The sequence below is a fragment of the Zeus faber genome (genome assembly GCF_960531495.2).
Source record: "Zeus faber genome assembly, chromosome: 2".
NCBI classification, from domain to species: domain Eukaryota; kingdom Metazoa; phylum Chordata; class Actinopteri; order Zeiformes; family Zeidae; genus Zeus; species Zeus faber.
In genome coordinates this window covers 51,674,302-51,690,357 of record NC_137189.1, presented here as the reverse complement: position 1 = coordinate 51,690,357, position 16,056 = coordinate 51,674,302, and the positions used below count along the sequence as shown (strand labels likewise).

The window sequence follows — 16,056 nt, the reverse complement described above, 5'->3', positions numbered from 1 at the left end:
TTGACTGAGATTCTGCTGAGGTTCTGCTGAGGTTCATCTGAGATTTGACTGAGGTTCTGCTGAGGTTCTGCTGAGATTTGACTGAGGTTCTGCTGAGGTTATACTGAGGTTCCTCTGAGGTTCTACTCAGGTTCTGCTGAGGTTCTGCTGAGATTTGACTGAGGTTCTGCTGAGATTTGACTGAGGTTCTGCTGAGGTTCTGCTGAGGTTCATCTGAGATTTGACTGAGGTTCTGCTGAGGTTCTGCTGAGATTTGACTGAGGTTCTGCTGAGGTTATACTGAGGTTCCTCTGAGGTTCTACTCAGGTTCTGCTGAGGTTCTGCTGAGATTCTACTGAGGTTCTGCTGGCGTTCTAATCAGAATCAGAAAAACTTTAATAATCCCAGGGGGAAATTACTTTTGTTACAACTCCAAATCTACATACAACATATTTACATACAACATATAATAATTATTAAGAAACATATTTATATATAAATATACATATAAACATATCTTTATACACATGGTAAAGTGTAAAATGTGCAAAAAGAAGAAGGTGCAGAAGTGGAAGTCCGTGTTTTGAGGTCAGGTTACAGAGAGGGGGTGTCTGACTCTCTGAGGGAGGCGTTGTAGAGATTGATGACCTCAGGCAGGAAAGATTTCCTGTGGCGCTCTGTGGTGCATCTGGGTAAGAGGAGTCTTCTGCTGAAGGTGCTACTCTGCTGGGCCAGTGTGTCGTAGAGAGGGTGTGAGACATTGTCCAAGATGGACTGAAACCTGGACAGCATCCTCCTCTCTGCCGCAGTCGTCAGGGTGTCCAGCTCCTCTCCTACGACATCACCGCCCTCCTGGTTAGTTTGTTTAGTCTGTTGTTTCCTGCGACCCTCAGCCCACTGCCCCAGCATGTGACAGCCAAGAAGATGGTACTGGCCACAACAGACTCAGAGAACATCGTTCGGCAGATGTTAAAGGACCTCAGCCTCCGTAGGAAATAAAGTCGGCTTTGGCCCTTTTTGTAGACTGCCTCAGTGTTTCTGGTCCAGTCCAACTTGTTATTGAAGTACACCCCCAGGTACTTGTACTCCTCCACAGTGTCCACAGGGACCCCCTGGATGGAAACAGATCCTCAGATCCACTATGAGCTCCTTTGTCTTAGTCACATTGAGCTGCAGATGGTTCAGCTCACTCCAAGTGACAAAGTTGCCTACAACAGTCCTGTATTCACTCTCATCACCCTTTTTAATACAACCAACTATTGCTGAGTCATCAGAAAACTTCTGAAGGTGGCAGGAGGAGTGCAAGGGTTGAAGTCTGAGGTGAAGAGGGTGAAGAGGAAGGGAGAGAGGACAGTCCCCTGTGGGGCCCCTGTGTTGCTGACTACTCTGTCAGACACACAGTTCTGTAGGCGTACATACTGTGGTCTGCCCGTCAGGTAATCAACAATCCAGGACACGATGGGGGCCTCCACCAGCATCGCAGCCATCTTCTCACCCAGAAGAGCCGGACGGATGGTGTTGAAAGCACTGGAGAAATCAAAGAACATGACTCTCACAGTGCTCGCCGGCTTGTCCAGATGAGTGTAGACTCTGTTCAGCAGGTAGATGATGCTGTCCTCAATTCCCAGGCGGGGCTGGTAGGCGAACTGCAGTGGATCAGTGAAAGGCCTGACCATAGGCCTTCGCTGCTCCAGGACGAGCCTCTCGAAGGCCTTCATGATGTGGGACGTCAGAGCCACAGGTCTGTAGTCCTGAGGGCCGCTGGGACGAGGGAGGTGCAGGCTCAGGCTGAAGACTTAACTTAGTACTCCACACAACTGGGGGGCACAGGCTTTAAGCACCCTGGGAAATACACCGTCGGGGCCTGCAGCTTTGCCGGAGTGGAGTCTCGTCAGCTGTCTTCTCACCAGGTCAGGTGTGAAGGACACTGTAGAGGTGACAGTTGGGGGAGGGGTGGGGTCCTCAGGTTGTGGAGGACATGATGTAGAGCAGGGGCGAGGGGTGGAGTAGGTGGGTGTGAATTGAGGCGGTGAGGAGCAAACAAGGGGTCTGTAAGGAGGAGGAGTAGGGGGAGATGAAGTGGCAGTTGTTGTTGAGCAGCCAGCAGCAGAGACTTGTGTGGGATGGGCCGCAGTATCAAACCTATTGAAAAATAGGTTCAGTTCATTGGCCCGGTCCGCACGGCCCTCCAACCTCATGCCTATAACTGTCTTTTGCCTCCTTGATTGTAAGTTTGAGTACCCCCTGCACTCTCCTCACCTCATCACGGTTGCCATCTCTGAACGCCCTCTTCTTTTCGTTCAGGATGGCCTTAATGTCCCTAGTGATCCATGGTTTATTGTTGGCGTAACAGGTGACAGTCCGAGCTGGGACATTGCAGTCCACACAGAAGTTGATACAGTCCGTGATGCACTCCGTGAGCTCATCATTGTCCTCCCTGTGGGGCTCACAGAGTGCAGGCCAGTCAGTCACTTCAAAGCAGTCCTGCAGTGCCTCATAAGCCTCCTCCGACCACCTCCTCACAGTCCTTGTGGTCGTAGGTTTCCTCTTCACCAGAGGCACAGCAGGGTTTGAGGTGAACCAGGTTGTGATCTGACCTGCCCAGAGGGGGGAGAGAAGAGGAGATGTATGTATCCTTAATGTTAGCATACATCAGGTCCAGGGTCCTCTCCTCTCTGGTAGGCCAGCTCACGTACTGTTTGAAAGTGGGCAGAACTCTGTTCATGGTGACATGGTTAAAGTCTCCCGACGTGATGATGAGGGCACTGGGGTGTTGAGTTTGAAGTTTGGAGATGGTGGTGTGTATGATGCTGCAGGCAGATGTAGGGTCTGCAGAGGGAGGGATGTACAGGACAACGATGATGACGTGCAGGATCTCTCTAGGCAGATAGTATGGACGGAGTCCAACGGCCAGCAGTTCAGCATCCGGGCTACAGAACTGTTCTTTAATGGTGATGTGACCAGGATTACACCATCTGCTGTTAACCAGAACGGCAAACCCCCCGCCTTTCCGCTTTCTGCTCTCGGTACAATCCCTGTCCGCCCAGACGGTGTGGAAGCCGTCGACAGAGACGTTCTGGTCCGTAATGTCCCTGTGCAGCCATGTCTCAGTGAAACACATCAGACTGCACTCCCGGTACTCTGCGCGGCTCCGCGTTAGCGGCGTTAGCTCGTCCATTTTGTTGCTGAGAGACCGTACGTTTCCCATAACAACAGAGGGGAGACACGGCTTAAATCTCCTCCTCTCCATAAGCCCGTCCCGTCTCGACCCTCCCCTCTTCCCCCGACGTTGCTTCCCTCCTCTGCATCCCCGGTGTGTTTTCTTCCAGAGTTCAGATGGTAGATCAGCTGGTCTGGCCACCATGCTGGCCGGCATTAGCACGATCAGCTGTTCTCCGGAGTAAACAAAGGCAGCGTGTCCCGGTGGAAGCGGCATAATAAAAACAACACGAAAAAAACCCCCACGAAAACTCTCTAAAAAAAACTTCATTAGAGAGAGCAGGACTTCACAGAGTTAGAGTGAAAAAAACAGAACGAACAAAAGAGAATAAAAGTTAAGAAAGTTAAAAAGCAGACTCAAAAGTAGGAGCAATGTAACAGGCAGCATGCGACTTTCGCGCACGCGCACTTCAAGGAGGTTACTGAGGTTCTACTGAGGTTCTACTGAGGTTCTACTGAGGTTCTGCTGAGGTTCTACTGAGTTTCTGCTGAAATTCTACTGAGGTTCTACTAAGGTTTGACTGTGGTTCTGCTAAGGTTCTACTCAGGTTCTGCTGAGGTTCTGCTGAGGTTCTACTAAGGTTTGACTGAGGTTCTGCTGAGGTTTGACTGAGGTTCTACTGAGTTTCTGCTGAAATTCTACTGAGGTTCTGCTAAGGTTCTACTGAGGTTCTGCTGAGGTTCTACTCAGGTTCTGCTGAGGTTCTGCTGAGGTTCTACTAAGGTTTGACTGAGGTTCTGCTGAGATTTGACTGAGGTTCTACTGAGATTCTGCTGAGGTTCTCTGAGATTCTACTAGGCTTCAGCACAAACACTTTTCTCCTCATTTCGCTAGAGTCATCTCCAGGTTTCAACACAAAAATAACTGTCGTCCAAACAAAACACTGTTTGAACCCTGACCTTCTGACCTTCTGACCTCCTGACCTTCTGACCTTCTGACCTTCTGCCCTCCTGACCTCTGGCAGTGCTGGAGGTTGTTCTTCATCTTCCAGCGTCTCTTCAGATTTGAACACTTTGTTCTTCTCTGCATGAAGGAGCGATGGCAGACGTTCTCCTGCCGGTTCCACCCCTGGTTCCTCCTGAGGGTTTGGACTCCCTGTTGGAGCTCAGTGGGCGGAGCCAGCTACTAACTCCTCCTCCTCCTCCTTCCCAGAATCCCCCCGCCTCTCCAGCGCCTCCCTCAGCAGTAATGAGGCTCCGTCTGCCTCGGAGGGCCCGGACCCCCGGGAGCCGGGCCGCCCGGTGAGCCTGGTCTCCACCCTGTCCTCCGGGTCGACCACCTCCAGAGATGACAGCTTAGCCCCGCCCCCTTCACGCACCTCTAGCCCCGCCCCCTCAGGGGAGGACATCGACTTGGAGCTCTGTCCCCCAGGTAGTACCTGCTAGTTTGAACGTTAAAAACACGAAACAAATTGTTTTCTGATGAGAAATGTCAACTGTCATAACCTCAACTCACACAATATATATATATATATATATATATATATATATATATATATGTATATGTATATACAGTGGGGCAAAAAAGTATTTAGTCAGCCACCAATTGTGCAAGTTCTCCCACTTAAAAAGATGAGAGAGGCCTGTTATTTTCATCATAGTTATACCTCGACTATGAGAGACAGAATGAGAAAAAAACCCCAGAAAATCACATTGTCTGATTTTTAAAGAATTTATTTGCAAATTATGGTGGAAAATAAGTATTTGGTCAATAACAAAAGTTCATCTCAATACTTTGTTATTTACCCTTTGTTTGCAATGACAGAGGTCAAACGTTTTCTGTAAGTCTTCACAAGGTTTTCACACACTGTATTTTGGCCCATTCCTCCATGCAGATCTGCTCTAGAGCAGTGATGTTTTGGGGCTGTCGCTGGGCAACACGGACTTTCAACTCCCTCCAAAGATTTTCTATGGGGTTGAGATCTGGAGACTAGCTAGGCCACTCCAGGACCTTGAAATGCTTCTTACGAAGCCACTCCTTCGTTGCGTGGGCGGTGTGTTTGGGATCATGGTCATGCTGAAAGACCCAGCTACGTTTCATCTTCAATGCCCTTGCTGATGGTTTTCACTCAAAATCACGATACATGGCCCCATTCATTCTTTCCTTTACACGGATCAGTCTTTCTGGTCCCTTTGCAGAAAAACAGCCCCAAAGCATGATGTTTCCACCCCCATGCTTCACAGTAGGTATGGTGTTCTTTGGATGCAACTCAGCTTTCTTTCTCCTCCAAACACGACAAGTTGAGTTTTTACCAAAAAGTTCTATTTTGGTTTCATCTGACCATATGACATTCTCCCAATCCTCTTCTGGATCATCCAAATGCTCTCTAGCAAACTTCAGACGGGCCTGGACATGTACTGGCTTAAGCAGGGGGACACGTCTGGCACTGCAGGATTTGAGTCCCTGGCGGCGTAGTGTGTTACTGATGGTAGCCTTTGTTACTTTGGTCCCAGCTCTCTGCAGGTCATTCACTAGGTCCCCCCGTGTGGTTCTGGGATGTTTTCTCACCGTTCTTGTGATCATTTTGACCCCACGGGGTGAGATCTTGCGTGGAGCCCCAGATGGAGGGAGATTATCAGTGGTCTTGTATGTCTTCCATTTTCTAATAATTGCTCCCACAGTTGATTTCTTCACAACAAGCTGCTTAGCTATTGCAGATTCAGTCTTCCCAGCCTGGTGCAGGTCTACAATTTTGTTTCTGGTGTCCTTTGACAGCTCTTTGGTCTTGGCCATAGTGGAGTTTGGAGTGTGACTGTTTGAGGTTGTGGACAGGTGTCTTTTATACTGATAACGAGTTCAAACAGAGTGGAGGACAGAGGAGCCTCTTCAAGAAAAAGTTGCAGGTCTGTGAAAGCCAGAAATCTTGCTTGTTTGTAGGTGACCAAATACTTATTTTACCGAGGAATTTACCAATTAATTCATTAAAAATCCTACAATGTGATTTCCTGGATTCTTTCCCCCCATTCCGTCTCTCATAGTCGAAGTGTACCTTTGGTGAAAATTACAGGCCTCTCTCATCTTTTTAAGTGGGAGAACTTGCACAATTGGTGGCTGACTAAATACTTTTTTGCCCCACTGTATATAGTGTATATGTATGTGTGTGTGTGTGTGTGTGTTCATCATTTAAAGGTGAAAGCCGTACCTACCTCATCTCTCCAGTGTTGGCTCCAGGTGACGCTGGTGAGCAGCTTCAGACACACCTGGACGCAGGGCAGCGGGGTGGGCGGAGCCAGAGTGGCACGTCGCCCCGCCTCCAGGGCTCGGCGTCGCTCCGCCTCCAGGAGGGGTCGTCGCTGCACCGCCAGGCGGGGGTGTCGCTGCACCGCCCAGCCAGGGCCATGGCCCCCAACCCCCAGCTCAGCTACCTGGACCGCGTCGTCATGGAGATCATCGAGACGGAGCGCATGTACGTCAGGGACCTGCGCATGATAGTGGAGGTAGGTGGGTGGGGCTCCTTGGGGGCGGGCCTCCTTGGGGGCGGGGCTTAAGACCTTAAAAAGCTCTGTGATTCATTGTTTACAAACACTGGGCCTTGAAAGTCATTAAATAGTAATAAAAAGTACAAATATGTAGAACCTTCCTGGAATACTGACCTAACAGAGCTAGGGTCCCTCTGGTTGCCATGGTAACGTTAGTCCATCTGGACAGCTGGACGACTTTCTCACGACCTCATGGAATTATGGGATGTCCTGTTCCTTGATAAAAGGCATCTTTGCAAACAAACAAACTCTGCAAATCAGCTTCAGTCAGAGAGACAGACAGACAGTCAGACAGAGATAGAGAGACAGACAGTTTGGTTGTCAGTCTGAAGGGTTAATCCTGGTAGCACACGAAGCCAGAATAACTGTGTGTGTGATAAGATAATACTTTATTAAGCCCTATAGTGTGTGTGTGAGTATAGGGTTAGATATAGTATATATTTTTATATATATGTGTATATATGTGTATATAGATATATATGTGTGTATATATATATATATGTGTATATATGTGTATACAGTGGGGCCAAAAAGTATTTAGTCAGCCACCAATTGTGCAAGTTCTCCCACTTAAAAAGATGAGAGAGGCCTGTTATTTTCATCATAGTTATACCTCAACTATGAGAGACAAAATGAGAAAAAAAAATCCAGATAATCACATTGTCTGATTTTTTAAAGAATTTATTTGCAAATTATTGTGGAAAATAAGTATTTGGTCAATAACAAAAGTTCATCTCAATACTTTGTTATATACCCTTTGTTTGCAATGACAGAGGTCAAACGTTTCCTGTAAGTCTTCACAAGGTTTTCACACACTGTTGCTGGTATTTTGGCCCATTCTTCCATGCAGATCTCCTCTAGAGCAGTGATGTTTTGGGGCTGTCGCTGGGCAACACAGACTTTCAACTCCCTCCAAAGATTTTCTATGGGGTTGAGATCGGGAGACTAGCTAGGCCACTCCAGGACCTTGAAATGCTTCTTACGAAGCCACTCCTTCGTTGCCCGGGCGGTGTGTTTGGGATGCAACTCAGCTTTCTTTCTCCTCCAAACACGACAAGTTGAGTTTTTACCAAAAAGTTTTATTTTGGTTTCATCTGACCATATAACATTCTCCCAATCCTCTTCTGGATCATCCAAATGCTCTCTAGCAAACTTCAGACGGGCCTGGACATGTACTGGCTTAAGCAGGGGGACACGTCTGGCACTGCAGGATTTGAGTCCCTGGCGGCGTAGTGTGTTACTGATGGTAGCCTTTGTTACTTTGGTCCCAGCTCTCTGCAGGTCATTCACTAGGTCCCCCCGTGTGGTTCTGGGATGTTTGCTCACCGTTCTTGTGATCATTTTGACCCCACGGGGTGAGATCTGGCGTGGAGCCCCAGATGGAGGGAGATTATCAGTGGTCTTGTATGTCTTCCATTTTCTAATAATTGCTCCCACAGTTGATTTCTTCACAACAAGCTGCTTACCTATTGCAGATTCAGTCTTCCCAGCCTGGTGCAGGTCTACAATTTTGTTTCTGGTGTCCTTTGACAGCTCTTTGGTCTTGGCCATAGTGGAGTTTGGAGTGTGACTGTTTGAGGTTGTGGACAGGTGTCTTTTATACTGATAACGAGTTCAAACAGGTGCCATTAATACTGGTAACGAGTGGAGGACAGAGGAGCCTCTTCAAGAAAAAGTTACAGGTCTGTGAAAGCCAGAAATCTTGCTTGTTTGTAGGTGACCGAATACTTATTTTACCGAGGAATTTACCAATTAATTCATTAAAAATCCTACAATGTGATTTCCTGGATTCTTTCCCCCCATTTGGTCTCTCATAGTCGAAGTGAACCTATGATGAAAATTACAGGCCTCTCTCATCTTTTTAAGTGGGAGAACTTGCACAATTGGTGGCTGACTAAATACTTTTTTGTCCCACTGTATATGTATATATATGTGTATATATATGTGTGTGTGTGTGTATATATGTATATATGTATATATATATATGTGTGTGTGTGTGTGTGTGTGTGTGTGTGTGTGTGTAAAAATGTGTATATAAAATGTAAAATGTGTGTGTATAAATGTGTATATATACACAGTATATATATATATATATATATATATATATATATACACTGTGTATATATATCTAAAAGTCTGTGTCGTGGTGAAGCCTCATGTGTTGTGGTGTAAACCTCATAGTGTGGATCACAGATCGATGCGACTGAAAGACGATGAATCTCATCTTGACACTTTTATCTGTTCTCCGCTGCTTTGGTCTGATCATCTAATCACCTTAAAGTGTCCTGAGCTGCTGATCAGCTGCTTATGTAACAGGATGTGATGCTGACGGATCAGGACGTAGATAGAAACACGACGACACCGGTCACAGCTCCTGCCTGGGAACGTGCAACGGGGCGGATCGCTCTGGATAACAAAGCTGTTCCTGGCAACGTGGCGGGACATGATCAAAGTTCCCTTTGCAGGTTTTTTATTGAATAGTTGTTTTAACTGGGATGTAGGATTCCCAGTCTGACAAAAACCACTTTGAGTGCAGCCTCCTGCTTTTCCAGAAGAGGTGACACAACTTTGTTTTTGAAATGTCGGAAACTCAGATTTCCCAGGTTCATGGAACGCAGCAGCAGAACATTTACATTTAGTCATTTATCAGACGCTTTTATCCAAAGCTACTTACAATGGAGAATAACATTCAAGCTACATTGCGACAGAAACATAATTGTAACAATAAATAAATACTGCTAAGTAGTGCTAAGTAATTGTAAGTTAGGACAGGAGGTGCTCTCTGAAGAGCTGGGTCTTGAGGTGCTTCTTAAAGACAGAGAGGGAGGTCCCTGCTCTGGTGGTTTTTGGCAGCTCGTTCCATCAACGTGGAACTACAAATGAGAATAACCTGGATTGCCGTGGTTTTGCAGCGGGCAGAGCCAGGCCACGCTCAGGCCACGCTCTGAGCGCAGCATCCGGGGAGTAACGTGCTCTTACAAGAGCATTTAAGTAGGTGGGAGCATTCCCAGCACTCACTCTGTAGGCAAGCAGAACGCTCACGCTCCCCCTAGTGGAGACATCCACTGACAGGAAGTATCCAGGGTTTGTAACGTCCCCTCCTCACTCAACGTATTCTGTTCTTCTCACTCCCTCCTTCCATCCCTCCCTCCTTTCTCCTCCCTCCTCCCTCAGGACTACCTGGCCCACATCATCGATCAGGCTGATCTTTGCATCAGACCAGAGTTGGTCTGTGCTCTGTTTGGGAACATTGAGGACATCTACGAGTTCAACAGGTGAGAGAGAGAGAGAGGAAGGGAGGGAGGGAGTAATGAAGGAAGGGAGGAAGGGAGGGAGGGAGGAAGGGAGGGAGGGAGGAAGTAATGGAGGGAGGGAGGAAGTAATGGAGGGAGGAAGGGAGGGAGTAATGAAGGAAGGGAGGGAGGGAGTAAGTAATGGAGGGAGGGAGGGAGGAAGGGAGGGAGTAATGAAGGAAAAAAGGGAGGGAGGGAGTAATGAAGGAAGGGAGGGAGGGAGGGAGGAAGGGAGGGAGGGAGGGAGGAAGGGAGGGAGTAATGAAGGAAGGGAGGGAGGGAGTAAGTAATGGAGGGAGGGAGGGAGGAAGGGAGGGAGTAATGAAGGAAAAAAGGGAGGGAGGGAGTAATGAAGGAAGGGAGGGAGGGAGGGAGGAAGGGAGGGAGTAATGAAGGAAGAAAGGGAGGGAGGGAGGGAGGGAGTAAGTAAAGGAGGGAGGGAGGGAGGGAGGGAGGAAGGAAGGGATAGATGGAGGGAGGGGGGTGTGCTCTGGGCGGGGCCTTGCTGCAGCACCATGTTGTGGTTTTGTTGGAACAAGATGCACGTTGAACCGTCTGGTCCCGCCCTCTCTCCTCTGGCCACGCCCCCTGGCCCCACCCTCCGGCTCCGCCCCCAGTGAGCTGCTGCAGACCCTGGATCAGTGCGACAACGACCCGGTGGCCGTCGCTCGCTGCTTCGTCATGAAGGTGCGTGCAGCTGGACTCGGGCCTGGCTTCCTGTATTGATTTGATTGATGAATTGATTGATTATTGTTTCTGTTTTCAGAGCGAGTACTTTGTGATCTACACGCAGTACTGCACAAACTACCCCAAGTGAGTCCAGTATGAAATGTTAACCCTCCCACAATGCACCTTGTTTCCCACGCCGCTCTCGTCCGGCGTCTGGGCGGTTTGAGCAGTGGTGGGCTGTGTTGGAGTAGTGGTTCTCAACGCGGGGTCCGGGGACCCTCCAGGGGTCCACAGCAAAATGAGAAATCGTTAAACGTCTCTGTTATTTCATTGAAATGACAGAGCGTCCAGTAAGGACTGTTTGGATCCTAAATCTAATCATTAAAAATCGAATCAGATGGATTGATCCCAGAGACTGAATCTGATCAGATGAATGCGAGGCTCCTGGAGGTGGAGGAGGTGGAGAACCACTGGGTTGGAGGTGTTTCTGAGGACAAGGTGGACTGTGGGACTCTTCAGCACTGGGACCTTAAAAGCATGTTATCTGGTGCTAGAGCGCCCTCCAGTGGTGAAGTTTGACTAAACGCTGCGACCGACGTGGTACTGAAACTGTATAAGTGTCACTAGTGTCTCCGACTGCCTCTAAGTGTCTCTAGTGTCTCCTACTGCCTCTAAGTGTCTCTAGTGTCTCCTACTGACTCTTAAGTGTCACTAGTGTCTCCTACTGCCTCTAAGTGTCTCCTATTGCCTCTAAGTGTCTCTAGTGTCTCCTACTGCTTCTAAGTGTCTCTAGTGTCTCCTACTGCCTCTAAGTGTCTCCTACTGCCTCTTGTGTGTCTCCTACTACCTCTAAGTGTCTCTAGTGTCTCCTACTGCCTCTAAGTGTCTCCTACTGCCTCTAAGTGTCTCTAGTGTCTCCTACTGCCTCTTAGTGTCTCCTACTGCCTCTAAGTGTCTGTAGTGTCTCCTACTGCCTCTAAGTGTCTCCTACTGCCTCTAAGTGTCTCCTACTGCCTCTTGTGTGTCTCCTACTACCTCTAAGTGTCTCTAGTGTCTCCTACTGCCTCTAAGTGTCTCTAGTGTCTCCTACTGCCTCTAAGTGTCTCCTACTGCCTCTAAGTGTCTGTAGTGTCTCCTACTGCCTCTAAGTGTCTGTAGTGTCTCCTACTGCCTCTAAGTGTCTCCTACTGCCTCTAAGTGTCTGTAGTGTCTCCGACTGCCTCTAAGTGTCTGTAGTGTCTCCTACTGCCTATAAGTGTCTCCTACTGCCTCTAAGTGACTCCTACTGTCTCTAGTGTCTCCTACTGCCTCTAAGTGTCTGTAGTGACTCCTACTGCCTCTAAGTGTCTCTAGTGTCTCCTACTGCCTCTAAGTGTCTCCTACTGCCTCAAAGTGTCTCCTACTGTCTCTAGTGTCTCCTACTGCCTCTAAGTGTCTCCTAGTGTCTCCTACTGCCTCTAAGTGTCTCTAGTGTCTCCTACTGCCTCAAAGTGTCTCCTACTGCCTCTAAGTGTCACTAGTGTCTCCGACTGCCTCTAAGTGTCTCTAGTGTCTCCTACTGCCTCTAAGTGTCTCTAGTGTCTCCTACTGCCTCTTAAGTGTCACTAGTGTCTCCTACTGCCTCTAAGTGTCTCCTATTGCCTCTAAGTGTCTCTAGTGTCTCCTACTGCTTCTAAGTGTCTCTAGTGTCTCCTACTGCCTCTAAGTATTTCCTACTGCCTCTTGTGTGTCTCCTACTACCTCTAAGTGTCTCTAGTGTCTCCTACTGCCTCTAAGTGTCTCCTACTGCCTCTAAGTGTCTCTAGTGTCTCCTACTGCCTCTAAGTGTCTCCTACTGCCTCTAAGTGTCTGTAGTGTCTCCTACTGCCTCTAAGTGTCTCCTACTGCCTCTAAGTGTCTCCTACTGCCTCTTGTGTGTCTCCTACTACCTCTAAGTGTCTCTAGTGTCTCCTACTGCCTCTAAGTGTCTCCTACTGCCTCTAAGTGTCTGTAGTGTCTCCTACTGCCTCTAAGTGTCTGTAGTGTCTCCTACTGCCTCTAAGTGTCTCCTACTGCCTCTAAGTGTCTGTAGTGTCTCCGACTGCCTCTAAGTGTCTGTAGTGTCTCCTACTGCCTATAAGTGTCTCCTACTGCCTCTAAGTGACTCCTACTGTCTCTAGTGTCTCCTACTGCCTCTAAGTGTCTGTAGTGACTCCTACTGCCTCTAAGTGTCTCTAGTGTCTCCTACTGCCTCTAAGTGTCTCCTACTGCCTCAAAGTGTCTCCTACTGTCTCTAGTGTCTCCTACTGCCTCTAAGTGTCTCCTAGTGTCTCCTACTGCCTCTAAGTGTCTCTAGTGTCTCCTACTGCCTCAAAGTGTCTCCTACTGCCTCTATGTGTCACTAGTGTCTCCGACTGCCTCTAAGTGTCTCTAGTGTCTCCTACTGCCTCTAAGTGTCTCTAGTGTCTCCTACTGCCTCTTAAGTGTCACTAGTGTCTCCTACTGCCTCTATGTGTCTCCTATTGCCTCTAAGTGTATCTAGTGTCTCCTACTGCTTCTAAGTGTCACTAGTGTCTCCTACTGCCTCTAAGTGTCTCCTATTGCCTCTAAGTGTATCTAGTGTCTCCTACTGCCTCTAAGTGTCTCTAGTGTCTCCGACTGCCTCTAAGTGTTTCCTACTGCCTCTAAGTGTCTCTAGTGTCTCCGACTGCCTCTAAGTGTTTCCTACTGCCTCTAAGTGTCTCTAGTGTCTCCTACTGCCTCAAAGTGTCTCCTACTGCCTCAAAGTGTCTCCTACTGCCTCTATGTGTCTCTAGTGTCTCCTACTGCCTCTAAGTGTCTCCTACTGCCTCTAAGTGACTCCTACTGCCTCTAAGTGTCTCTAGTGTCTCCCACTGCCTATAAGTGTCTCCTACTGCCTCTAAGTGCCTCCTACTGCCTCTAAGTGACTGCTATAGCCTCTAAGTGTCTCCTACTGCCTATAAGTGTCTCTAGTGTCTCCTACTGCCTCTAAGTGTCTCCTACTGCCTCTAAGTGTCTGTAGTGTCTCCTACTGCCTCAAAGTGTCTCCTACTGCCTCTAAGTGTCTCTAGTGTATCCTACTGCCTCTATGTGTCTCTAGTGTCTCCTACTGCCTCTAAGTGTCTCCTACTGCCTCTAAGTGTCTGTAGTGACTCCTACTGCCTCTAAGTGTCTCCTACTGCCTCTAAGTGTCTCTAGTGACTCCTACTGCCTCTAAATGTCTCTAGTGTCTCCTACTGCCTCTAAGTGTCTCTAGTGTCTCCTACTGCCTCTAAGTGTCTCCTACTGCCTCTAAGTGTCTGTAGTGACTCCTACTGCCTCTAAGTGTCTCCTACTGCCTATAAGTGTCTCTAGTGACTCCTACTGCCTCTAAGTGTCTCTAGTGTCTCCTACTGCCTCTAAGTGTCTCCTACTACCTCTAAGTGTCTGTAGTGACTCATACCGCCTCTAAGTGTCTCCCACTGCCTATAAGTGCCTCCTACTGCCTCTAAGTGACTGCTATAGCCTCTAAGTGTCTCCTACTGCCTATAAGTGTCTCTAGTGTCTCCTACTGCCTCTAAGTGTCTGTAGTGTCTCCTACTGCCTCAAAGTGTCTCCTACTGCCTCTAAGTGTCTCTAGTGTATCCTACTGCCTCTAAGTGTCTCCTACTGCCTCTAAGTGTCTCTAGTGTCTCCTACTGCCTCTATGTGTCTCTAGTGTTTCCTACTGCCTCTAAGTGTCTGTAGTGACTCCTACTGCCTCTAAGTGTCTCTAGTGTCTCCTACTGCCTCTATGTGTCTCTAGTGTCTCCTACTGCCTCTAAGTGTCTCCTACTGCCTCTAAGTGTCTCTAGTGTCTCCTTCTGCCTCTAAATGTCTCCCACTGCCTATAAGTGCCTCCTACTGCCTCTAAGTGACTGCTATAGCCTCTAAGTGTCTCCTACTGCCTATAAGTGTCTCTAGTGTCTCCTACTGCCTCTAAGTGTCTGTAGTGTCTCCTACTGCCTCAAAGTGTCTCCTACTGCCTCTAAGTGTCTCTAGTGTATCCTACTGCCTCTAAGTGTCTCCTACTGCCTCTAAGTGTCTCTAGTGTCTCCTACTGGCTCTATGTGTCTCTAGTGTCTCCTACTGCCTCTAAGTGTCTGTAGTGACTCCTACTGCCTCTAAGTGTCTCTAGTGTGTCCTACTGCCTCTATGTGTCTCTAGTGTGTCCTACTGCCTCTATGTGTCTCTAGTGTCTCCTACTGCCTCTAAGTGTCTCCTACTGCCTCTAAGTGTCTGTAGTGACTCCTACTGCCTCTAAGTGTCTCCTACTGCCTCTAAGTGACTCCTACTGCCTCTAAGTGTCTAGTGTCTCCTTCTGCCTCTAAATGTCTCCCACTGCCTCTAAGTGTCTGTAGTGACTCCTACTGCCTCTAAGTGACTCCTACTGCCTCTAAGTGTCTGTAGTGTCTCCTACTGCCTCTAAGTGTCTCTAGTGTCTCCTACTGCCTCTAAGTGTCTCTAGTGTCTCCTACTGCCTCTATGTGTCTCTAGTGTCTCCTACTGCCTCTAAGTGTCTCTAGTGTCTCCTACTGCCTCTAAGTGTCTCCTACTGCCTTTAGGTGTCTGTAGTGACTCCTACTGCCTCTAAGTGTCTCCTACTGCCTCTAAGTGTTTCCTACTGCCTCTAAGTGTCTGTATTGACTCCTACTGCCTCTAAGTGTCTCTAGTGTCTCCTACTGCCTCTGTGTCTCTTGTGTCTCCTACTGCCTCTAAGTGTCTCCTACTGCCTCTAAGTGTCTGTAGTGACTCCTACTGCCTCTAAGTGTCTCCTACTGCCTCTAAGTGTCTCTAGTGTCTCCTACTGCCTCTAAATGTCTCCTACTGCCTCTAAGTGACTCCGACTGTCCCTAGTGTCTCCTACTACCTCTAAGTGTCTCCTACTGCCTCTAAGTGTCTGTAGTGACTCCTACTGCCTCTAAGTGTCTCTAGTGTCTCCTACTGCCTCTATGTGTCTCTAGTGTCTCCTACTGCCTCCAAGTGTCTCCTACTGCCTCTAAGTGTCTGTAGTGACTCCTACTGCCTCTAAGTGTCTCCTACTGCCTCTAAGTGTCTCTAGTGTCTCCTACTGCGTCTAAATGTCTCCTACTGCCTCTAAGTGTCTCTAGTGTCTCCTACTGCCTCTAAGTGACTCCGACTGTCTCTAGTGTCTCCTACTGCCTTTAAGTGTCTCCTACTGCCTCTAAGTGACTCCGACTGTCTCTAGTGTCTCCTACTGCCTTTAAGTGTCTCCTACTGCCTCTAAGTGACTCCGACTGTCTCTAGTGTCTCCTACTGCCTTTAAGTGTCTCCTACTGCCTCTAAGTGTCTCTAGTGTCTCCTACTGCCTCTAAGTGACTCCGACTGTCTCTAGTGTCTCCTACTGCCTTTAAGTGTCTCCTACTGCCTCTAAGTG

General features: G+C 48.3%; 1 protein-coding gene across 2 annotated transcripts in view; it reads left to right on the top strand.

Moving 5' to 3' along the window:
* LOC307227254 (pleckstrin homology domain-containing family G member 3-like) overlaps positions 1 to 16,056 on the top strand; it is a 49,678-nt gene that overhangs the window by 23,286 nt on the left and 10,336 nt on the right. For both annotated transcript variants that reach the window (XM_079996522.1, XM_079996521.1), the window contains exons 3-7: positions 4,352 to 4,570; positions 6,359 to 6,636; positions 9,853 to 9,953; positions 10,589 to 10,658; positions 10,738 to 10,784. In XM_079996522.1, coding sequence (XP_079852648.1) covers positions 4,352 to 4,570; positions 6,359 to 6,636; positions 9,853 to 9,953; positions 10,589 to 10,658; positions 10,738 to 10,784 — 715 coding nt within the window. The remainder of the gene's footprint in view (positions 1 to 4,351; positions 4,571 to 6,358; positions 6,637 to 9,852; positions 9,954 to 10,588; positions 10,659 to 10,737; positions 10,785 to 16,056) is intronic.